This window comes from Plecotus auritus (assembly GCF_963455305.1).
Source record: "Plecotus auritus genome assembly, chromosome: 5".
Classification (NCBI taxonomy): domain Eukaryota; kingdom Metazoa; phylum Chordata; class Mammalia; order Chiroptera; family Vespertilionidae; genus Plecotus; species Plecotus auritus.
The window spans coordinates 133,946,265-133,970,976 of record NC_137776.1 but is presented as its reverse complement, the minus strand read 5'-3'; the positions used below and the strand labels follow the sequence as shown (position 1 = coordinate 133,970,976).

General features: G+C 42.8%; 1 protein-coding gene across 3 annotated transcripts in view; it reads left to right on the top strand.

The window, feature by feature from the left end:
* The first annotated feature begins 219 nt into the window (after positions 1-219).
* Positions 220-24,712, top strand: part of KDM4C (lysine demethylase 4C) — a 375,701-nt gene continuing 351,208 nt past the window's right edge. The window contains exons 1-2 of one of the 3 annotated variants that reach the window (XM_080668088.1): positions 220-388; positions 9,403-9,563. In XM_080668088.1, coding sequence (XP_080524214.1) covers positions 9,420-9,563 — 144 coding nt within the window. In that variant the 5' untranslated portion in view covers positions 220-388; positions 9,403-9,419. The remainder of the gene's footprint in view (positions 389-9,402; positions 9,564-24,712) is intronic. The other 2 variants (XM_080668087.1, XM_080668089.1) reach the window with 2 other exon arrangements.

Below are 24,712 nucleotides of genomic sequence, written 5' to 3'. Positions count from 1 at the left end.
CATGAGAACAAGAGACGTTACAGCGAACATATATTAAGAACAGTGACGAAGATTAAGCCCAAAGTAAGAAGCTGGACACCTTTAAGCTTTCTGGAAGTTCACGTGACTAAGGGCCCGGCGGTCACGTGACGGCGCGCGCGCCCTCGCGCAGGAGCAGCGGGCTAGCGCCGTGCGCGCGCCTTCTTCCCCGCTGCCTCCTTCTCCTCCTCGGGAGGGTGAGGAGCCGCGGAGGGATCGGCGTCTGAGTCGGGTGCGCGTGCGCAGCGAGCAGCTGTCACCCAGTGCGGAACAAGTCTCCCAAATTTCCCAAATCTCTCTGGGCCGGAGGCCACCGTTTTCCTTCTCCTATTCCTCCTCCGGGCCGTGTCCTCACCCCACCGCGCGCCAGGTAACCGCTTTTCCGGAGTCCCGGGGATGGGGGTGGCAGGGGAGGGCCCGCGCGGGGCAGCAGGGGTTGCCGGCGTCCGGGCGAGTGGAGACGCCGGATCTTGGACGCTCGGTCCGCTGCCGCCGGGACTGTCAAGCTGGGGAGAGAGTGTCCGGCCGTGGTCGCAGGGGAGGGAGGCGGGAGCCAGTGACAGCCGGCTCCGGCCCTCTCGGGGGTTCGGTGCGGCGCTGGGTGTTCTGCCGGGGGCCGGAGTTGGGGTCGCGCTCTTTGGGGCAGAGGAGCGCGCGGGTGGTCCAGAGATGCCAACTCCTTTCGGTTCCTCTTTCAGCTGGGTCCGCGGCGGACTCGGGGAAGCAGGGCCTGCTGCGCCTCTCGGGGCCATCTCTTGAGACTGTCACCGCCGCGGGGTGAGGATGGGGCTCCTCTCCGGAGCACCCTGTCGCAGGCAGCTAGCCTGGCTCTGGGGTACCTCCTCAGCCTCCGCGGTTGTCCTTTTGGTTCTTCCGGCATGGGGCCATTTCTGCAGTACCCGAAACCACGATGCGGTGTAGACCGTGGGTGCTTACTAAATAGGAGTTGTATCGGGTCGCGTGGAATGCCAGACACGGGACGTGGCTTGGGGTGGAGGAGGGAGCCAGGCAGGCTGGGGCTCTGAGCTCGAGTTTGGGTTTTTATTCGGGGCTTCGCCAATGAAACCCGCAGGGCTCGGTTTGGATGCTTTCCGGGTGAACTCGGAGGCAGTCTGCTCCTGAGTTGCACCGTGCACGTCTGCACGGGCTGGCGTTCCTTATGGGCGATAGCTGGGAGGGGTTTTGTCTGGTTCCTCCTCCGGAAGAAGGGAGGGTAAACTTTTTTTTAGCACTTGGTAAATCACCACGCGAGGTGGTATTTGAAGCACTGCTTGGGAGATGTAGGTTGGAAGTTGCAGCTGGCCCAGCCTTATCTCGGCGAAAGTTTCTGGTAGGCTCTGTTCACCTAGGTTCGGACCAAACTTTGCCCTATTTCACCCACTTGAATTTGCAGTATTTATTTTATTTTATTTTTAATCTCGGGAAACTCTGCTTCACTGTTTCTATGGCAACGGTTACTAATTTAATTTGGAAGCGTAGTGCTTGGAAAGTAGTGGCTTTAATTCTTAAAGGTTCATTTTTACTTTGTAGCACTCGATTCTCTCTCTTTTTTAAAAAATATATATCTTTGTTGATTTCAGAGAGGAAGGGAGAAGGGAGAGAGAGATAGAAACATCAATGATGAGAGAGAATCATTGATCGGCTGCCTCCTGCATGTCGCCTACTGGGGGATCAAGCCTACAACCTGGGCATGTGGCCTTGACGGGAATTGAACCTGAGACCCTTCAGTCCGCAGGTTGACGCTCTACCCACTGACCTATACCAGCTAGGGCTCTGTTCTCTTTTAAGATCATTACTAGTTCTCCCTCCTTGCCAGTTCCCTTCCACCCTCACCCCCCCCACTTTGTTTAGGAATGTATTACGTGGGGGTTCAGAGTTTTTAGGCCCTCTTTTTCCCAGTTTAAGGTGTTATGTAAAGTTTGCACATAATCTTTACAGCACCCTACGAACTTGGTAATTGAATGGAATTTACTTTTTTATTTTTCTCCCTTTTTATTGAATTTATTGGGGTGACACTGATAAACAAAAGTAAAATACAGGTTTCAGGTGCACAATTCCACAACACATCTGTACACTGTATTGTGTGTTCACCACCCCAAGTCAAGTCTATGTCCATCACCATCTATCCCCCCTATGAATGCAATTTAAATTGGAGGTTTGTTTCACATTAACAGACTTTGATCCGTTGCTTTTCTAAAGTTAAAAATATGTATTTCAGTCTAGTTGTAGTGGTTCAGTGGCTGAGCATCAACCCATGAACCGGAAGGTCACTGGTTCAATTTCCGGTCAGGGCACATGCCCACATGTCCAGGTTGCAGGCTCAATCCCTGGTAGGAGGTGTGCAGGAGGCAGCTGATGTTTCTCATTGATGTTTCTATCTATCTCTCTCCTTTCTTCTCTCTGAAATCAACAAAAACATATTTTAAAAAAATCCCCAAATTAAAAATAACTAATCATTAAAAAACAAAAGAAATTCTGTAAACAGGAGAATTTAGAGGAAAAAGAAAAATCAGCAGTAATTGACATTTTCATTTTTGTAAATTTCTTTCTAACCTGTTTGTTTTAATAAACTAAGATTTTACTATAGCTTTACTAATGTAAAGCTTTTATTAAATTTGGACTCTGTCATATATAGGGACTTCTAGGGAACGGTGAGGATACTTACCCATTGGTTACCTAGGGATGGAATTTCTGGTATTGAAATTGAGCTGATTCTTAGGAACAGAATCTTTCATCTGATACTATTAAGGTTTGAGAACTAAGTATGTGCTAAATAACTCATTTCCCTTTCCCCCCTGAGAAACATCCTTACTAGTATATTTGTATGTTTTATAGTACTACAGAGTTTTTCCTTGCACAATTGTTTGCTATATTTGCTTTTTGTCTTACTTTTGCTGGGTGGTTTATTCTGCTTAGTAGTGGGTACATTTCCTCAAATTTTAGATGTAGAACATACAGCAGTGAACATAGTAGACAAGTGATTCCCTACCATTTCATGAAAGAGGAGAATATTGAATGTGAATGCTTAGTTACACTGTAGCTCTATATTTTCAGATAGTCAGTGGTTTTAGCTACTATGGTATTTATGAACTGCTGCTCCATAGAATCTTTAAAATTTATTCTAGATTCTGATAGGTTTGTATGATACTTTACTGTGGCAAATATTTATGGAGCAGAATAATGTGTCATCAAACCATTTTGGTATTGACTTCCTTTTTTATATATATATATATATATATATATCTCCATTCAGTTCCAGTTAATAATTTGGCATCTCTACATGTTAACTCTTAACAAGTTGAACCCCAGCCCAGCCAGAGTTGCTCAGTGGTTAAGCGTCAACCTATTAACCAGGAGGTCAAGGCACATGTCTGGGTTGTGGGCTGGATCCCCAGTGTGCGGCATGCAGGAGGCAGCCGATCAATGATTCTCTCTCTCTCTTTTTAAAAAAATATATTTTATTGATTTTTTTTTTACAGAGAGGAAGGGAGAGGGATAGAGAGGTAGAAACATCGATGAGAGAGAAACATCGATCAGCTGCCTCCTGCATATTCCCTACTGGGGGTGTGTCCCCAACCAAGGTACATGCCCTTGACTGGAATCGAACCTGGGACCCTTCAGTCTGCAGGCGGATGCTCTATCCACTGAGCCAAATTGGTTAGGCCAATGATTCTCTCTTATCATTGGTGTTTCCATTTCTCTCTTCCTTTCCCTTCCTCTCTGAAATCAATAAAAATATATTAAAAATTATGTAAAAAACCCCACAAAAAAACAAACAAAACAAGTTGAACATCTTTCATCTCAGCTCTGCTTCTCTGGGGTTTCTCATGCATCTCATCCCATTTCATTGCCCACTAGGGTAACCAGGAGTTATCACAGACACCTCATGGTTCCTCAGCCTTCACACCCAAACTATCACCAAATTTTGTCATGCCTGCTTCTTAAATATATATCAGATCAGTCCGCTAGTCTCCACCTGCCAACATCTCAGTACCTTCTGCAGTCTCCTTCCTTTCTCTGTTCTATTCAGTGAGCTTTAGAATGCAAATCAGATCTTTCTCATTGTCCTGAGGACCTTTGAAATTCCCATATTGTTGCCTCCTATTCCATGCTCCTCGAAAGCCTTTTCTAGATGGTCTACTTTTCCTCTCTGCCCACTGGCTTTTCTTTTCCTCATACTCTACAGGCCTTTGCTATTTGCTGCCAGGCAGACTTTCCTTCCCACTTAATTCCTTTTCTTACATCATTCTGGTCTCTGCTTAATGCACTTCCTCAGAGAATCCTGACCTGTCACCCCATCTCTTCCTTGATCTAAGCCAGCTTTCCTAGTGAATACCTTAATTTCCTAAGCTTTTCCTTCCATAACACTTAGCAGTTTATAATCTTATTTATGTGATTATTCTCTTGTTTGCTCCTAAATGTAAGAATTCTATAAGGGTAGGGATCAAGTACTTTTATTTACTTATATCACACCAACACACCATTGTCTTACCAGCACTACACTATAAGTGCTCAAAAAGCACTTGTTGTACAAATTAATGATTTTACATATATGAAAAAATTAAGGAAATTAAAATCAGAGCACACTGTAGAAAATACATTTTACCCATTCTGACCCAACACACATATACACATAAAATTGAAGCAAAAATTTCACAAAACAATACTTTGCCAGCTGTGTTGTACTCATATTTTCTATTTGTTCTGTATTACATATAAAAATGTAGATATAATCCACTAAATTGGGTAGGAGTGCAGACTGAGTTTGCACAGCATAGCTCTAAGATAAGGAAAATGCCTCATTTCTACTAGCCCCTCCTCCTTCTTTGAAACACAATGGCTATATCTCAGTCTTTTCTGATGGAAAGTACAAGGATAATACCACTCCCTTCTCCATTAAAAGAAAGTTCCTTCTGCTGATAAGTTCCAGCCTGTTCTCAAAGGAGGGTTAGAAAAATCTAAACCTGGCTCTCCCTTAGGTCTTCCAGGCTTCTTTGGGCCACTAATAGCCAGTACTCACTCTTTCACCCTACTTGGCTGAGCTCATTACAGGTGTGTGGTCAGTCACTGAATTTTAAGGCTGGCCACTCATTAGTTTTGTTTTCTCAATTTGTTACAAACAAAAGGACATTCCTAAAATGAAAACAAGAGGATCAAGGCAAACCAGTAAGTGTTTGTGACTGTGTGAATTAAGGAGCCTGGCTGGGTAAGGGTGTCACAGTTCAATGGATCACTGGAGCTGTGCCCTAGAGCTGTGGTTTTCATTTGTTCACTTACCAGAAGGTGTGGTGCTGTTTGGTCCCACCTTGAAATATTGATCTTTTATCATCTATTTTGGTAGCTAAATATTAGAAAGAACTCAAGTATGTATTTTAAGTGAACACTACGCTGTGATATTCATAACTTACAAAAATATTTAAAAACATTAGATTAAGTCCAAACCTTCTATGTTTAATGAAAATAAAGCAATATACAAAATTGTATACAATGTATGCTCCCAATTGTGTTTAAACGTGTTTATAAATGTGCATGTTTAGAAAATATACACTGGAATCTTAACTTGGTGGTGGGATTAATAGTAATTTGAAATTTTCCTTTATTAAAATTTTTTGAGAATAAACATTGCATTATAATAGGAAAGGCTCAGTTGAAAATACAAATTTCCTATACATTAATATGTATTTGCAAATAGGCAAAATAAAACCTTTATTAAAATGTTGGCGAAAGCCCAGGTTTCTTTTGGCTGTGTTTTGGAGACTCCTGTCCAGGTGGGACATATATTTCACATTCTTGATATGTAATATCTTTTTTTTTTTTAAATATATTTTATTGATATTTTACAGAGAGGAAGGGAGAGGGATAGAGAGCTAGAAACATCGATGAGAGAGAAACATCGATCAGCCGCCTCCTGCACACCTCCCACTGGGGATGTGCCCGCAACCAAGGTACATGCCCTTGCCTGGAATCGAACCCGGGACCCCTCAGTTCGCAGGCCGACGCTCCATCCACTGAGCCAAACTGGTTTCGGCGATATGTAATATCTTGTACTGTTCATTGATTCATCTTTTTGCTCCTAGCCTGATCTTTTTCTCTTTTCTGTCTAAGTTATAAAAGCTTACCAAGCCTTGTTTCTCATCTTTTTTGCTGAGGATTTCCTTTCTCTCTGCTCTGCTCAAGATTGTTGATAATGAATATTCACTTATGGTTGCCCATTACTTGATAATTTGGAAAGTTTTAATATTCATTATTAAGGTCATCCATATGGCATGAGTTTAAGGGGTGGAGAGGGTTTTGGATGAATTAGGCGATATCTTTCTGTTAAGTTTGGAAAATACCTAGTTTTAGTGGGATTCAGAAACAAAATTGAAAGAAACATACAGTGAAAGACGAGGAAAATGGAAGCATTATGAACCAAACAAACAAAACATGGCCTAAATAGTTTGTTTTTGTGGACATTGGTGAGGGTTTGGTCTTGCATTTATTAAAACCATATTTTATGCTCATTGAGAAGCATTAGGTAACATTATGATTTTTCTTTGTGTTTGTATAATGATTGTATTTATTATAATTTGCTTAAATATCTGAGATTTTGAGGAAAATTAAAGTCATCTGGTAGACATTGAAAATACTTTTGGATTTGTTTGCATGTCAAGGAAGCCCTGTATTGGTATCAAGATTAAAGAGAATAAATTATCAGCAAATACCTGTGCAAGGTACTGTGCCAAATATTGCATATAGGGTAAAAATATAGCAAATCCCTCTCCCTCAAGCTGGTCTTTTGGACAGGTAGTTGTCAAAGTTGTGCAAATTATCATAATTCTTTAAAGTAATATTCTTTGCATTCGTTAATAACGAAACAAGCAAGGACCAGCAGATTGTTGTGGCTACTGTTTTCCAACTTTTTTTTAAGTATAGCTGATACCTCATATGCAATTGTGAATCTTTAGGAACAATTTCAAAAAGTTTGCATACTAAATTGCCAAAATATTTCAAATTTTGAGCCTCGTTTTTTATTTACTTATTTAATTAAAAATTTTTTGTTGTTAATCCTCATCTGAGGATATTTTCCCATTGATTTTTAGCGACAGTGGAAGAGAGAGGGAAAGACAGAGAGAAATATGGATGTGAGAGAAACAGATCGATTGGTTGCCTCCTGCACAAGCCCTGACCAGGGCCCAGGCCAGGGAGAAGCTGCAACCAAGGTACATGCCCTTGACCAGAATTGAACCCAAGACTCTTTGGTCTGCAGGCCGACCCTCTATCCACTGAAACTGGCTAGGGCTGGGTCTTGTTTTTTTATACTTGAAACTAAGAATGGGTAATTTCCTGATAGCCCTAAATGGTTTAGTTAAGCTTAGATGTTACCTCTCTCAAGATCTGATGGTGATGTGGTTCCACCCTTGGTGCCAGAGAATCCCTGGGTACACGGGTGGTTCATTGTGGCTGGCCAGGCAGCCTGCCTGGGATGGATGCCCATGGGTTGCGGGGGCATGTGGTGGGCAATGTGGCAGGTGAGGTGAGTCAGAGCATGAGGACCTGGGAGACTCAGGTAGCTCTTTCAGGTACCAGAAAGTGTTTCTTCCTTCCCAGGCCTCTGGAGAGAGACAGTCCAAGTCCAGCAAGCTTTTAGGGGCAACACACAATCATGTGAAATGGAAGTTTTTGAAACTATTGAAATGGCTTTCTTACGTTGTTTTGTGTGGGTGTCCTTACCAATTATATTGCATACTAATAAGAATTTAGGAACCAAATTAGGTTTATGCATTATTCAGAGTAATAGGAAAACAATCCTTTTTTCTACTCATTTAGAATTATTAGTTAGCATTGATTACATTTTTTTTCCGATCCTCTCTGGACCCAAATTTTTGTGTAATTTTCCTAAAAATTGGAATTAATGAAGAATTAAGTTTTTTATTTATTTTTATTTTTTAAAATATATTTTTATTGGTTTCAGAGAGGAAGGAAGAGGGAGAGAGAGATAGAAACATCAATGATAAGAGAGAATCACTGATCAGCTGCCTTCTGCACGCCCCCTACTGGGGATCAAGCCCGCAACCCGGGCATGTGCCCATGACCAGAATCGAAACCGGGACCCTTCAGTCCGCAGGCTGATGCTCTATCCACTGAGCCAAACCAGCTAGGGCAAGAATTAAGTTTTTTAAAAGAAAGTATTTATTGAAAACTCTTCAGAATTTATTTTTGTAGCCTTTTCATAAGAGTCTTTCCTAATTAGATACCTCAAGTTTGTATGTTTTAAAAATGATTTTTACAACCTGCCAAGGTAGCGCTCAGTTGGTTAGACTGTTGTCTTGATACACCAAGGTTGCAGGTGTAATCCCTGGTCTGGATTTGCAATTCCTTCTTCGGTGGCTCCTTCCTCTGCCTAGAGAAATACGCAGGCCACACCTATTTTTGGGCCACGGGAAAAGTAGGGCTGCTTTCCCTGTAACAAATGTTTCTGCAAAGGTAATCTGGGGGCTGTTTCCCCTTTCTCACTGCTCAGATATTTATATTTTTATTCTTTACCAGTCAAACAAATGAATCTGTTTTCTAAGTGACTTTCCTGTGTTTGGGACTAATGGTTTTTTTTTTTCCCCTGCATTTGGTATCATTTTATATAAGTAAAAACATTTTGGCATTTCTTCCTTCATTCAGTTAGCAAGTAGTATTGTAGCAGATATTATGGGCCAGGCTGGATCCCAGACTGGATATCAGGGTTTAAAGAGATGGAGAGCCTGCCTTTTCCTTAAGGAGCTTCGAGTTCATTGTGTGGTTGGAAGTGACAGACATTAGGACAGGTAACCGCTGTAAGAGGAATGCAGAGGGGGAGGTCGAAATACACAGATGGTTTGCATAGGCCTGCTCCAGAGCATTGGGAATCTTGACAGTGGGCAGGAGTTTGCCAGGTAAGGAAACAGGTAAAGGATGCTTCAATGGGAGGAAATAATTTGGGCAAAGGCAGAGAAAGCCATACTTTTTTAGAGAAGCACAAATCCATGAGTTCTGTTGGAGCCTAAAGTATAATGCAGGCTGTGGTGGTGGACAAGGCCATGATAGTTATGCAAGAAACTGATCTAAATGATTCTGTGTATCCTGTACAGGGGTGAGGCTTTCATCCTGAAGCTCATGGATTTGGGCATGTGTACCTGTATAAGTGTGAAGGGAGGCGGGTAGGAAAAGTAAGGGAAGGAGGAGAGGCATTTTTTTGTTTCTTCCCCCCAAAGCAGTCTAGAGAGAGATGAGAGAACAATAGGGTGGTAGAAAGAAGTGGTAAGTAACTAAAAGACATGTTGCTGGGAGCTTACATGCCATTTGGAAGAAATGGTCACCAGCCTTAATCTTAGCAATAATTCATTGCTTATGACCGTGTCCTCTTCTCTGCAGAGGCCATTCCAGCCATTATGGAGGTGGCTGAGTTGGAGAGTCGGCTGAATCCCAGCTGTAAGATCATGACCTTCAGACCTTCCATGGAGGAGTTCCGGGAGTTCAACAAATACCTCGCATACATGGAGTCTAAGGGAGCCCACCGAGCGGGTCTTGCAAAGGTGATTCTCCTCAGATCCTTTAAACAAGAACGATCACTTGGCCTTTCTGTTATGTTCTTAGTCTTCATGATGTGGGAAATGGTTTCTTCCAAAGGAAGATATTTGTAAAATCTTTGTTCTTGTTAATCCATATGGAGCATTTATTTTTTTCAAAGAATATTTTTTTAATTCTTTATACTAGGTTGTGTTCTAGGGTTGTGTTCTAGGGTTTTTGTTTTTTTGTTTGTTTGTTTTAAACCAAAAGCAGTTCATAGAAACCACAGAGATTGCTATATGAGTTTTAGAGGTGTTATTCATGGCTTTCATCAGTTTCCCATATAGGACAGTTATTAACTCCCCTCCCTCCTTCCTATTCTTCCGTCTGTCCCTTCTCTTTTTTCATTCTATATTTTTCTTTCTGTCTTTCTTCTATAAAAAACAATTTTTTTTAGTTGTAAATTTTTATTTATTTTCATATACTTATTTTTAGGGTGTTTTTTAAAGATTTCTTTATTAATTAAGGTATTACATATGTGTCCTTATTCCCCCATTACCCCCCACCTCCCTGTTGTCTGTATCCATTGATTAGGCTTATATGCATGCATATAAGTCTTTTGGTTGATCTCTTCCCCTTACCACTCCCTTCCCTTCCTTCCCTGAGGTTTCATGTTCTAATTGATGTTTCTCTGTCTCTGGATCTGTTTTTGTTCATCAGTTTATGTTGTTCATTATATTCCACAAATGAGTGAGATCATGTGATATTTATCTTTCTCTGCCTGGCTTATTTCACTTAGCATAATGCTCTTCATCTCCATCCATGTTGTTGCAAATAGTAAGAACTCCTTCTTTTTTACTGCAGCATAGTATTCCATTGTGTAGATGTACCACAGTTTTTTAATCCACTCATCTGCTGCTGGGCACTTAGGCTGTTTCCAAATCTTAGCTATGGTGAATTGTGCTGCAATGAACATAGGGGTGCATATATCCTTTCTGATTCGTGTTTCTAGTTTCGTGAGATATATTCCTAGAAGTGGGATCACTGGGTCAAATGGGAGTTCCATTTTTAGTTTTTTGAGGAAACTCCATACTGTTCTCCACAGTGGCTGCACCAGTCTGCATTCCCACCAGCAGTGCACGAGGGTTCTTTTTTCTCCGCATCCTCGCCAGCACTTGTCGTTTGTTGATTTGTTGATAATAGCCATTCTGACAGGTGTGAGATGGTACCACATTGTTGTTTTGATTTGCATCTCTCTGATGATTAGTGACTTTGAGCAGGTTTTCATATGTCTCTTGGCCTTCCTTCTGTCTTCTTTCGAAAAGTGTCTTTTTAGATCAGTTGCCCATTTTTTGATTGGGTTGTTTATCTTCTTTTTGTTAAGCTGCATGAGTTCCCTGTAAATGTTGGAGATTAAACCCTTATCGTTGATATCATTGGCAAATATGTTCTCCCATGCAGTGGGCTTTCTTGTGTTTTATTGATGGTCTTCTTTGCTGTGCAAAAGCTTTTTATTTTGATGTAGTCCCATTTGTTTATTTTCTCTTTAGTTTCCATTGCCCTAGAACAGGGGTGGGCAAACTTTTTGACTCAAAGGCCACAATGGGTTCTTAAACTGGACCGGAGGGCCAGAACAAAAGCATGGATGGAGTGTTTGTGTGAACTAGTATAAATTCAAAGTAAAGGAGCGGAGGGGAGAGCAAGAGAACCAGATAGAACAGCCGGATCCGGCCCGCGGGACGTAGTTTGCCCACGGCTGCCCTAGAAGCAGTATCAGTGAAGAAATTGCTTCGGCATATGTCAGAGATTTTTCTGGCAGTGGATCCCTCTAGTATTTTTATGGTTTCTCGTCGTATGTTTAAGTCCTTGATCCATTTTGAGTTTATTTTTGTGTATGGTGTAAGTTGGTGGTCTAGTTTCATTTTTTTGAATGTATCTGTCCAATTTTCCCAACACCATTTATTGAAGAGACTGTCTTGACTCTATTGTATGTTCATGCCTCCTTTGTCAAATATTAATTGAGCGTAGTGATTTGGGTCGATTTCTGGGTTCTCTATTCTATTCCATTGATCTATATGTCTGTTCTTGTGCCAGTACCAGGCAGTTTTGAGAACAGTGGCTTTGTAATACAGCTTGAAATCTGGTATTGAGATCCCACCTACTTTGTTCTTCTTTCTCAGGATTGCTGTGGCTATTCGGGGTCTTTTTTTATTCCAGATGAATTTTTGGAGAGTTCTTTCTAGGTCTGTGAAATATGCCGTTGGTATTTTAATGGGGAGTGCATTGAATCTATAGATTGCTTTGGGTAGTATGGACATTTTAATGATGTTGATTCTCCCAATCCATGAGCATGGTATGTTCTTCCATCTGTTTACGTCTTCCTCTATCTCTTTTTTCAGTGTCCTGTAGTTTTCTGCATATAGGTCTTTTACCTCCTTAGTTAAGTTTATTCTTAGGTATCTTAATTTTTTTGGTGCGATGGTAAATGGGATTGCTTTTTTAGTCTCTCTTTCTGTAAGTTCACTATTGGTGTATAGAAATGCCATAGATTTCTTGGCATTAATTTTGTATATTGCTACATTGCTGAATTCATTTATTAAGTCTATTAGTTTTTTGATGGAGTCTTTAGGGTTTTTAATGTACAATATTATGTCATCTGCAAAAAAGGACAGCTTTACTTCTTTTCCAATTTGGATGCCTTTTATTTCTTCTTCTTGTCTAATTGCAGTGGCTAATACTTCCAGTACTATGTCCAAAAGGAGTGGTGAGAGTGGGCATCCCTGTCTTGTTTCTGTTCTTAGGGGAAATGGTTTTAGTTTTTGCCCATTGAGTATGATGTTGGCTAGGGGTTTGTCATATATGGCTTTTATTATGTTGAGGTATGATCCTTCTATTCCCACCTTGTTGAGAGTTTTTATCAAGAAAGGGTGTTGGATTTTGTCAAATGCTTTTTCTGCATCAATTGATATGACTGTGATTTTTATCTCTCAATTTGTTTATGTGATATATCACGCTTATTGATTTGTGAATATTGTACCATCCTTGCATTCCTGGGATAACTTCTACTTGGTCATGGTGTATGATCTTTCTGATGTACTGCTGGATCCGATTTGCTAGAATTTTGTTGAGGATTTTGGCATCTATGTTCATGAGGGATATTGGTCTGTAATTCTCTTTCATTGTGTTATCTTTATCTGGTTTTGGTATTAGGGTGATGCTGGCTTCATAGAAGGAGCTTGGAAGTGTTCCTTCCTCCTGAATTTTCTGGAAAGTCTGAGGACAATAGGTTTTAGTTCTTCCTTGAATGTTTGGTAAAACTCCCCTGTGAAGCCATCTGGCCCTGGGCTTTTGTTTTCTGGAAGCTTTTTGATGACTGCTTCAATTTCTTCCATAGTTATCAGCCTATTGAGATTTTTAGTATCTTCCTGAGTAAGTTTTGGAAGGTTGTATTTTTCTAGGAATGTGTCCATTTCCTCCAGGTTGTCTAGTTTGTTAGAATAGAGTTGTTCATAGTATTTTTTAATAATCCTTTGTAATTCTGTGGGGTCTGTTATTTCTCCTCTTTTTTTAAATATATATTTTATTGATTTTTTACAGAGAGGAAGGGAGAGGGATATAGAGTCAGAAACATCGATGAGAGAGAAACATCGATCAGCTGCCTTGTGCACACCCCCTACTGGGGATGTGCCCGCAACCAAGGTACATGCCCTTGACCAGAATCGAACCTGGGACCTTTCAATCCGCAGGCCGATGCTCTATCCACTGAGCCAAACCTGTTAGGGCTTCTCCTCTTTCATTTCTGATTTTGTTTATTTGGGTCCTCTCTCTTTGCTTCTTGGTGAGCCTGGCTAGAGGTTCATCAATCTTGATTATCCTTTCAAAGAACCAGCTCTTGGTTTCATTGATCTTTTGTATTTTTTTTGTGTGTGTGTCTATGTCATTCATTTCTCCTCTGATCTTTAATATTTCCTTCCTTCTGCTCACTGTGGGCTTTTCTTGTTGCTCTCTTTCTAATTCTTTGAGTTGTTGGGTTAGATGATTTATTACCATTTTTTCTTGTTTTTTGAGGTAGGCCTGTAGAGCTATAAACTTCCCTCTCAGGATTGCTTTCATTGTGTCCCATAGTATTTGCATTGTTGTGTTTTTATTGTCATTAGTCTCCAGGATGTTTTTAATTTCTTCTTTGATCTCATTGATAACCCAATCATTGTTTAATAGCATGCTATTCAGCTTCCAAGTGTTTGAATTTTTTGGAATGTTTTGATTGTAGTTTATTTCTAATATTATGCCATTGCGGTCTGAGAAAATGCTTGATATGATTTCAATCTTTTTGAATTTGGGGAGACTTTGTGACCCAATATGTGGTCTATTTTTGAAAATGTCCCATGTGCACTTGAGAAGAACGTATATTCCGTGGCTTTGGGGTGAAATGCTCTGAAGATGTCAATTAGGTCCATCTGATCTAGTGAGTCATTTAGAATTGCTGTTTCTTTGCTGATTTTTTGTCTTGAGGATTTATCCAGTGATGTCAGTGGTGTATTAAAGTCCCCTACTATGATTGTATTGTTGTCGATCTCTCCCTTGATATCTTCCAGGAGTTTTTTTTTGTATTTGGGTGCTCCTGCATTGGGTGCATATATGTTTATCAGTGTTATATCCTCTTGTTGTATCGATCCCTTTATTATTATGAAGTGGCCTTCCTTATCTCTTGTTATGGCCTTTACTTTGAGGTCTGTTTTGTCAGAAATAAGTAGTGCTATCCCAGCTTTTTTTTCATTTTCATTTGCCTGAAAGATGTTTTTCCATCCCTTCACTTTCAGTCTGTATGAGTCCCTTTTTCTGAGGTGGATCTCTTGTAGACAGCATATATGGGTCGTGTTTTTTTTTATCCATTCAGCCACTCGATCTCGATGTCTTTTGATTGGAGCATTTAGTCCGTTTATGTTTAAAGTTATTATTGAAAGGAACTTATTTGTAGCTGTTTGTATTTTTTGTGTCTGTGTTCCTTCTTACCTTCTTTATTTCTTCTTTTTACACCAGTCCCTTAAGCATTTCTTGCATTGGTGGCTTGGTAATGATAAGCTCCCTTAGCATTTTTTTTGCCTGTGAAGCTCCTTATTTCCCCTTCAATTTTGAATGATAATCTTGCTGGATAGAGTATTCTTGGATTCAGTCCCTTGGTTTGCATCACGTTGTAAATTTCCTTCCATTCTTTTCTGGCCTGATGTGTTTCTGTTGAGAAATCATTTGATAATCTAATGGGAGCTCCCTTGTATGTAACTTTCTGTCTCTCTCTTGCAGCCTTTAAGATTCTCTCTTTGTCCTGAATATTTGCCATTGTAATTATGATGTGTCTTGGTGTGGATCTTTTTGGGTTCATCCTGTTTGGGACTCTCTGTGCTTGTGTGACTTTTTTCTTTGCCACATCAGGGAAGTTTTCCGACATTATTTCTTCAAATAGTTCTTCTAACCCTTGTTCCTCTTCCTGTTGTTCTGGCACCCCTATTATTTGTATGTTGCTTCGTTTCATGTTGTCCCATAGCTCCCTTAGGCTCTCCTCCTGTCTTTTTAATTTTTTTCTCCAGTTGCAATTCAGTTTGGCTGTGTTTTGCTTCCCTGTCTTCTAGTTCACTAATTTGGTCCTCCGCTTCTCCTAGACTACTGTTGAAACTTTCCATGGTGTTTTTTTATTTCAGCTGTATCACTCTTCATTTCTTCTTGATTCTTACATAAGTTGTTGATTTTTTCATCCATTTCTTCTTGATTCTTCCATAATGTGTTGATTTTTTCTTCCATTCCGTTTATCAACTCTCTGACCCTTATTCTGAATTCTTTTTCTGACATATTGCATGCCTCTGTTTCACTTAGTTGCTTTTCTGGTGATTCCTCCTTTTCTTTCCTTTGGAGGTATCTTTGTCTACCCATATTTGGTCTCACCGACTGATCTAGATGTCGAGTTTTGCAGGGGCTGCTCCTTGGGTGGCAGTGGCTTCTCTGGCTGCGGTTGCTCTTCGGGTGGTTACGGTAGCAGCTGCTTCTCAGTTGGCAGCGGATCCTCTGGTGGGTGCTGTTCGCAGCAGTGGTGCCTCCTCTGGCTGGTGGGAGAGGCTGCTCGTATAGCTGCTGTTCCTTGGACGCGGGTGGGCTGATTATGAGGTTGCTGCTCCTTGGATGGGGACGGGTTGCTTGTGTCCGCTGCTCCTTTGACGGGGGCCAGCTGTTCACGTGGCTGCAGCTCCTGGGACAGGGGTGGACTGCTCGCGTGGTTGTTGTTCTTTAGATGGGGGCTGGCTGCGTGCTGCTGCTGTTCCTCAAATGGGACGGGCTACTCGTGATGCCGCCGCTCCTTGGACAGGGGCAGGTTGCTTGCAGGGCTGCTGCTCCTCATACGGGTGTGGGTTGCTCGTGCAGCTGCTTCTCTTCGGACGAGGAGCGGTCTGCTCATGTGGCCGCTGCTCCTCGCGTGGGAGTGAGCTGCTCGTGCTGTTGATGCTCCTCGGACAGGGACAGGCTGCTCACCTGGCTCCTTCTCGTCAGACAGGTGCAGGCTGCGTGTGGGTGCTACTCCTCGGACCCGTGCGGGCTGCACAGGGCTGCTGCTCCTTGGACGTGAGCCATCTACTTATGTGGCTGCTGCTCCTCAGATAGGGGGAGGCTGCTCGTGTGGCTGCTGCTCCTCAGAAGGGGGTGGGCTGCTCACACAGCTGCTTCTCCTCGGATGTGGGCGGGCTGCTCACACAGCTTCTGCTCCTCGGATGGGGGCTGGCGGCTCATGCGTATGTTGCTCCTCAGAAGGGGGTGGGCTGCTCACACGGGTGCTGCTCCTCGGATGGTGGCAGGCGGTTCGTGCGGCTGCTGCTCCTCGGAAACGGATGTTATATTCACAAAGCTGCTGCTCCTCAGAAGGGGGTGGGCTGCTTGCACAGCTGATGCTCCTTGGAAAGCAGCTGGCTGCTCATGTGGCACAGCTGCTGCTCTTCGGACAGGTGCAGGGAGTGGGCTGCGTGCAGCTGCTGCTCCTCAGAGGGGGGCTGGCTGAATGGGGCTGCCGCACCTCAGTAGTGGGTGGGCTGCTCAAGCGGCTGCTGTTCCTCTGATGGGGCGAGCTGCTTGCGTGGTTGCTGCTCCTCAGACAGGGTAACTGGCTGCTCACCCAGCTGCTGCTCCTTGGACAGGGGCAGGCCACGTGAAGCTGCTGCTATTAGGCCTGTGGCCGGTTGCTCGTGGGGCTGCTGCTCCTTGGACAGGAGCGGGCTGCTTACGTGTCTGCTGTTCACATGGTTGCAGTGCCCTGGGCTAAAGCGTTGGGCCGGTCAGAGGGGAGCCTGCTTTCGAACTCAAAGGAGCCTGCGCCCAGGGTGGCTGGAGCCTCGTTGACCATGGGATCACAGCCTAGGTAGCATGTCCTTGGCAGGGGTGGCTGTAGAGTCTCAGGTGTTATCTGAGGTCACTCTGAGTGGAGTTGAGTCTGGGAACCCAGTTACAGCAGCTCTCCCCTTCAAAAAGTCTAGGCCTCTAAGGACAAGCAGGCCTCACGGTATTGTTTGCAATGGTAGCAAAAGCTGCCTAGTTAGGCGAGCCTGATTAGCCTGCCCCTGAAGGATCTGTGGGATCTAATTGTGCCTCACTCACTCTCTCTCTCTCTCTCTCTCACACGCACACACACACCACCTGACCACACGCTCCTCTTTTACTCCCTCACTCACTCATGCTCTTTCCCTCACTGCCGCATTCTTCCTGCCTCTATAGTTGGGTCTGGGGTGTTATTGACCTGTTCGTGGATGGAGTTTCCTCTCCAGGTGTCTGGTTATGTGGCTTGCTCTCAAGCCCCTTGACCAGACAGGATAAAATTCACCTCAACAAGACACAACACAGAGGGAACTAAGCACAAATGTACACACAACACCAATATAAGTGACCACCTGAGCAAAGAGAGTTAGGGCAGAGAAAAGAGAGCACAAGTGCTATCGAAGAGAGAGAAAAAGATAAGGGATAAAAGACAAAGGAATAAAAAGGAGAATATATATATGTATGTGGGGGTAAGACACCACAGAACCAATAGATAAACCAAAAAAAAAAAAAAAAAATACAAACACCACACACCCAGCAAAGAGGATTACCATTTTTATTCTTTACCCGTGTTCCTTCTTGGTTTCCTATTTTTTTTTTTTTTTTTTTTTTTTTTTACAGCGGACCCTTTAGCATTTCTTGCATTGCTGGCTTGGTGGTAATAAATTCCCTTAGTCCTTTTTTTGTCTGTGAAGCTCCTGATTTCACCTTCAATTTTGATTGATAGCCTTGCTGGGTACAATATTCTTGGATTCAGACCCTTCCTTTGCATGACTTTGTATATTTCATTCCATTCCCTTGTGGCCTGATGAGTTTCTGTTGAGAAATCAGTCGCTAGTCTGATGGGGGTTCCTTTGTAGGTAACTTTCTGTCTCTCTCTTGCCGCTTTTAAGATTCTTACTTTGTCGTTGGTGTTTGCCAATGTAATTATAATGTGCCTTGGCGTCGGTCTTTTGGGGTTCATTTTGCTTGGGACTCTGTGAGCTTCTTGGATTTGTGTGGGTTTTTTCTTCCCTATATCGGGGAAGTTTTCTGTCATTATTTCTTCAAACAGGTTTTCTATTCCTTGCTCAGTTTCCTCTCCTTCTGGAACCCTTATTATGCGGATGTTGTTTTGTTTTGTGGTGTCCCAAAGTTCACTTAGGCCAGCCTTGGGCAAACTACGTCCTGCGGGCTGGATCTGGCTGTTCTATCCGGTTCTCTTGTTCTCCCCTCCGCTCCTTTACTTTGAATTTATATTAGTTCACACAAACACTCCATCCATGCTTTTGTTCCGGCCCTCTGGTCCAGTTTAAGAATCCATTGTGGCCTTCCAGTCAAAAAGTTTGCCCACCCCTGCCTTAGGCTCTCCTCCTGCCTTTTAATTTTTTTTTTCTAGAAGCTGCTCTACTTGGGTATTTTTTCCTACATTGTCTTCTAGCTCACTGATGCGGTCCTCTGCTTCTAGTCTACTCTTGATGCTTTCTATTGAGTTCTTTACAGCAGCGATGTCATTTTTCATTTCTTCTTGGTTCTTCTTCATTTCCCCTTGGTTCTTACACATATTGTCAAATTTGTCTTCCATTCTTTTCAGCCACCTTATGACCATCTCTCTGAATTCTTTCTCTGGCAGGTTGCTTGCCTCCATTTCGTTTACTTCTTTTCTGGTGATGGCTGCTTTCCTTTCAAATGCTGGCTGTTTCTTTGTCTCCCCATGGTCTCTCTTCTCCGGGTGTCTGGTTATGTATTTCTCTCTTTCCTTATCCCAGGAGAAATCTGACCTTTCTGTGGTGGAGTGTAGAGCTCCTCTGAATCCGCGTGTTTGCGCCAATTGGGGACAGGTGCTCTGGGGTTCGCAGCTGTTCAGTGGGTGCCGCAGTTGTAGATTTTCAGGCTTCCGATAACATCCACTTTCTCTTTCAAGATGGAGTGGTCTCCGCTTCTGATCCCGTGGCTCCGGGAGGGAACCCAGCAGCAGTGGGGCCTGCCCGGTCAGGGGAGCCCCATCCAGCAGTCCCCCACCTTCTCCTGGAGTATAGCTGTCCCTTAACTCACCAACAGACACTCCCCGTGCAACCCTCAGCTGTTCTTTCTATCTACTCCAGGACAAGGCTTGGGACACATCTGTGTATTCCGCTGCCTTTTTTTTTTTTTCCTAAAAAAAAAAAAAAATTTAACATGCCCTAGCCAGCTTGGTTCAGTGGATAGAGTGTCGACCTACGGACTGAAGGGTCGCGGTTTCAATTCCAGTCAAGGGCATATGCCTGGATTGTAGGTTCGATCCCCAGTAGGGGGTGTGCAGGAGGCAGCCGATCAGTGATTCCCTCTCATCATTGATGTTTCTCTCTCTCCCTCTCCCTTACTCTCTGAAATCTATAAAAATATATTAAAAAAATATCCTACTCCTAAAATTTTTAAAACAGATTTATTGAGTTATAATTGATAGACTATACAATTCACTCATTTAAAGTATGTAATTCAGTGGTATTTTGTATATTCACAGAACATCATTAGTCATACCCATATATAATTCCAAAGCTTTTCTTCACCCCAAAAAGAAACTGTACCAATCAGCAATCACTCTCTACTCTCTGCTATGTACCCAGCCCTAGGCACTAATCTACTTTTTTTCTCTTATAGATTTGCGTATTTTATTTTGTTTTCAGTTATTTGTTCACCAAGGATAGAGTTTGCATACTAGATACCAGGCACTATACCATATGTTGGAGGAGGTGGGGGAAAGAGCAGATCAATTTACTGCCTTCATGGAGCTTATATTCTGGTGGTAGCATCTCAAGTTGGTGAATTAAGGACATTCAAGCAGAGACCTAAAGGCTGTAAAGAAACCAACCTTTTATGATGTGGGGCAGAAGGAAAAGAAGTCCAGAGGTCTGGAGGTTGACTTGAGCTTCATGTATAGAATGAATAGGAAGGGGGTGTGTGGAGTTGGGGCTCAGTGAGGAAAGGAAGAGCGTGGTAAAAGGTGAGAGCCCTGGAAGGGGTCAAATGGTTTTGGTCTTGTCTGGCCATAGTAAGTGCAGCAGGAAGCATTGACAACTTAAAGCAGAGGAGAGGAGGACATGATGACTGTTTATTTGATGATTTGTTATTTTGTGATATTTTGAAAAAATCCCAGTGGCTCTTATGGGAAGAATGATTTTGTTGGGGGAGTCGGAGCCGCAGCAGGGAGTACTCTCAGGGGTAATTGTGATTTGCTCAGGGTCAGAGAAGTGGTCATGAAGGCTCTGAGAACTGCATTGCAGGTTTGAACCTATAGACCCAAAGTTAGAGCTTTGAAACAGAGACTGCTCTTTGATTTCAACTTGAGATGGACTGTGTGTCCCTCCCATACTGGAAATCTATTTCAATTTAAACATTCCTCTCAGAAGAATATATTTTATTGCAACTATTTCATTTCATTATTATTTTTTTCTTTTTTTTTTAAAATATATTTCATTGATACTTTACAGAGAGTAAGGAAGAGGGATAGAGAGCTAGAAACATCGATGAGAGAGAAACATCGATCAGCTGCCTCCTGCACACCTCCCACTGGGGATGTGCCCGCAACCAATGTACATGCCCTTGACCGGAAACGAACCCGGGACCCCTCAGTCCGCAGGCCGACGCCCCATCCACCGAGCCAAACCGGTTTTGGCCATTTCATTATTTTTGTAAAGGTTAAGTTCATAATCTGGGTTTTTGTGGACTTGTCAGCATCACTACATAAATTCCTGAGCTCTGGCAGAGCCCTCTCGACTGTGAATGGGTTTTGGGTTCTTCTTGGAATCCCCATCTCTTCAGGAAGGTCCAGGAGCATCGAGAGCAGACAGTAGCTGAAGAGAGAGTTTTAGAACTGCAGGGATCAGTGTTCTAGTCCTACTGTGCATGGCTGCTGCTGCTTATAACCCAGTTCATGGGCTGTTCAAGCATCCATCCCCTGAAGTCCCTCATTCTGTTTTGTATGGTTCAGGGCCCTCCTAGGACAGATTTAAAATTGGTGGAAATTGAATGAAAATTTATTAGGGTTGGGTGAGCGATAAAAAAGGGAAGATAAGCCCTGACCAGTTTGGCTCAGTGGATAGAGCGTTGGCCTGCGAACTGAAGGGTCCTGGATTTGATTTCAGTCAAGGGCATGTACCTTGATTGCAGGACAACCCCAGTAAGGAGTGTGCAGGAGACAGCTGATCGATGTTTGACTCTCTATCTCTCTCCCTTCCTCTCTGTAAAAGAAAAAAGAAATCAATAAGATATATTAAAAAAAAAAAAATGAAGATAAGCCCTAGCTGGTTTGGCTCAGTGAATAGAGCATCGGCCTGTGGACTGAAGGGTCCCGGGTTCGATTCCGGTCAAGGGCACGTGCCCGGGTTGTGAGCTCGATCCCCAGTAGGGGGTGTGTAGGATGCAGCCAATCAATGATTCCCTCTCATTATTATTATTATTATTTTTTAATATATTTTATTGATTTTTTACAGAGAGGAAGGGAGAGGGATAGAGAGTTAGAAACATCGATGAGAGAGAAACATCGATCAGCTGCCTCCTGCACACCTCCTACTGGGGATGTGCCCGCAACCAAGGTACATGCCCTTGACTGGAATCGAACCTGGGACCCTTCAGTCCCCAGGCTGATGCTCTAGCCACTGAGCCAAACCAGGTAGGGCTCCCTCTCATTATTGATGTTCCTCTCTCTCTCTCCCTTCTCCCTTCCTCTATGAAATAAATAAAAATATGTTAAGCCCTAGCTGGTTTGGCTCATTAGATAGAGCGTCAGTCTGTGGACTAAAGGGTCCCAGGTTCGATTCTGGCCAAGGGCACATGCTGGGGTTATGGGCTCGATCCCCCCAGTAGGGGGCGTGCAGGAGGCAGCCAATCAATGATTCTCTCTCATCATTGCTGTTTCTATCTCTCTATCCCTCTCCCTTCCTGTCTGAAATCAATAAAAATATATTTAAAAAATATGTTAAAAAAGGAAGATAAAACAAAGAGAAAGTAAAGGTTTATGATGAATTTCTCAGATGAGTGATCTTCACTTTAACCCGTTTATTGGGTCAGCTCTTTTAAAGATCCCATTTTTAGAACCTCAATACTTTCAGATTATTTTGTGGGAGAATAGTCATTCTCAGTTTAAGAGAATGTTATTGTTTCAGAATCATTTGACAAACACAGTTCATTTACCATAAACTCGCAGTGAGTTGTCAAGAACTTGGGCTTTGTTGGGGTAGAGGGTAGTTGAGGGGACTGTCCTCTTCTCTGGGCTCTGAGTGCAGCCCTTTGTCCTGTTCTCTCCCTTGTGTTTCTTGAAAACATACATAGTCTTGTGTTCCATAGAGATTAGTGATTGTCCTGTGGTGGGGTGGCAGGTGTGTTTAGTAACATGAGAAGAGGAAGCAGCAACTGCCCTCACAAGGGACTGTCAGGCACGGAGTGCACCTGTGCCGCCTTTGGCATTATGGATCAGAATGAAGTTAATGAGAACTACAATTAACTTTCTGAATGTTGAACAAAACACACCTGGGTCCAGACTGTTTTGAAAAGTGAGACTCATTGAGCAAGTTGGAGATATTCATTTATTTAGCTTGTGAAGATTTCCTTTTACTTAATTAGGAATACAGTGAACTGTTTGTTTTCAGTCATCTTTGCCATCTCTTATCAAGTCACATAAATTAAGTTTTACCTAGTTTCCCTCTTTTTTCTGGAACTTGCAGCAAATAAATGTATAAAACTGCATCAAATCAAATCAGATTGCAAAAATCAAAGCTGTTAATGTTGGTAGTTTGCTTTGAGGGCTAGCTCTGGGGAACAGAGCCACGCATGAGAGTCTTCGATAATGCACCATTAATGAATTGGTCTTGATTTATGATTTGAGGACGATGGTTGAGTAGTTCCTCAGTTTCTCAAGAAATGACTTTGGTCTCAGGTTACAGTCTGTCTTAGTTTTTATTTTAGCAACATCTTTTATATTTGTACTAGAGGCCTGGTGCATGAAGGCCTGGCTGGCAATCAGGGCCGATCTGTGGGGTGACGACCTGGGTGATCGGGGCAGCCAGGACGGCCGTTGGCACCCGCCTTGGCTGGCCTAGGGCCTGCAGGCTGGGGGCAGCTCCTGCGTTGAGCATCTGCCCCCTGGTGGTCAGTGCACGTCATAGCGACTGGTTGTTCCACCGTTTGGTCGATTTGCATATTAGGCTTTTATTATATAGGATTTTATTTTTTAATTTATCTTTATTGTTGAAAGTATTATAGATGTCCCCCTTTCCCCTCATTGACACCCCCTTGTTTCCTTCCCCTAGGCCTTCACCACACTATTGACTGTGTCCATGGATTATGCATATGTGCATATAACTTCTTTGGTTAATCTCTTCCCGTCCCCCTCCTTCCCTCTAAGATTTATATTTTAGATTTAACTTTTATTTCCAGAGTGAGAGATTTGACATCCTAACTATCTACAAAGTTGGTGGTTGAGTTGGGAAAGCGTAGTGACAGCCTCCTTAAATGTAAAGCTTGTATTATTTTTGTGGAGGAAGAGTATGATGAACCATTATTATATCTAAAATGGCTGGCCTGGCTGGTGTGGCTTAATGGTTGAGTATGGACCTATGAACCAGGAGGTCATAGTTCGATTCTAGGTCAGGGCACATGCCTTGTTGTGGGTTCCATCTCCAATAGGGAACATACAGGAGGCAGCCAATCATCTTTTTTATTTTTTTAAATATGTTTTTATTTCAGAGATAGGAAGGGATTTTATTGAGAGTCATTGATCAGCTGCCTCCTGCAAGCCCCCTACTGGGAATCAAGCCCACAACCTGGGCATGTGCCCTTGACTGGAACTGAACCTGGAACCCTTCAGTCTGCAGCCGATGCTCTATCCATTGAGCAACACCAGCCAGGGCCATCATTGCTGTTTCTATCTCTCTTCCCCCCTCTCTCTGAAATCAATAAAAATATATTAAAAAAATAAAGTAAGATGGGTGAACTTACTTCATAACAGTCATCTGGACATAGACTCTCCTGAGCCATAGGTTGTGTACCTTATGTAGTTTTAGGAATAGCCTAGGAAGTACAGATAGTGATGCCCTCAAGGTGAAGAAAGATTGTAAGAACACTAGTCTGCCTCCTGCTCTTTGCTCAGTAGGCAGATATTAGTAATAGCAACTTATTCTAAGGTAAGTAGTGCAGCCCAGCCAGTGTTGCACAGTGGTTGGGTGTCAGCCCATGTACCAAGAGGATGCTGGTTCAGTTCCTGGACAGGACACATGCCTGGGTTGTGGCTCCATCCCCCATCTCTTTCCCTACTCCCTTCCTCTTTCTCTAAAAAATCAATAAAAACTTTTTAAAAAATTAATATTTATTGTTGAGATTATTACAGATGTCCTTCTTTCCCCCTCATAGCTCCCCTCCACCTGGTTCCCACCCTGTCCCAGGCCCTTGCCGCCCTACTGTCTGTGTCCATAGGTAATGCATGCATGCATATAAGATCTTTGTTTAATCTCTTCCCGCACTCCCCACACCCCCTTCCCTCTGAGAATCGTCAGTCTGTTTCATTTCCACGCCCTGGATTCTATTCCATTCTCCAGTTTATTCTGTTCATCAGATTTTTTTTTCATTTGATTTTTAGATTCACTTGTTGACA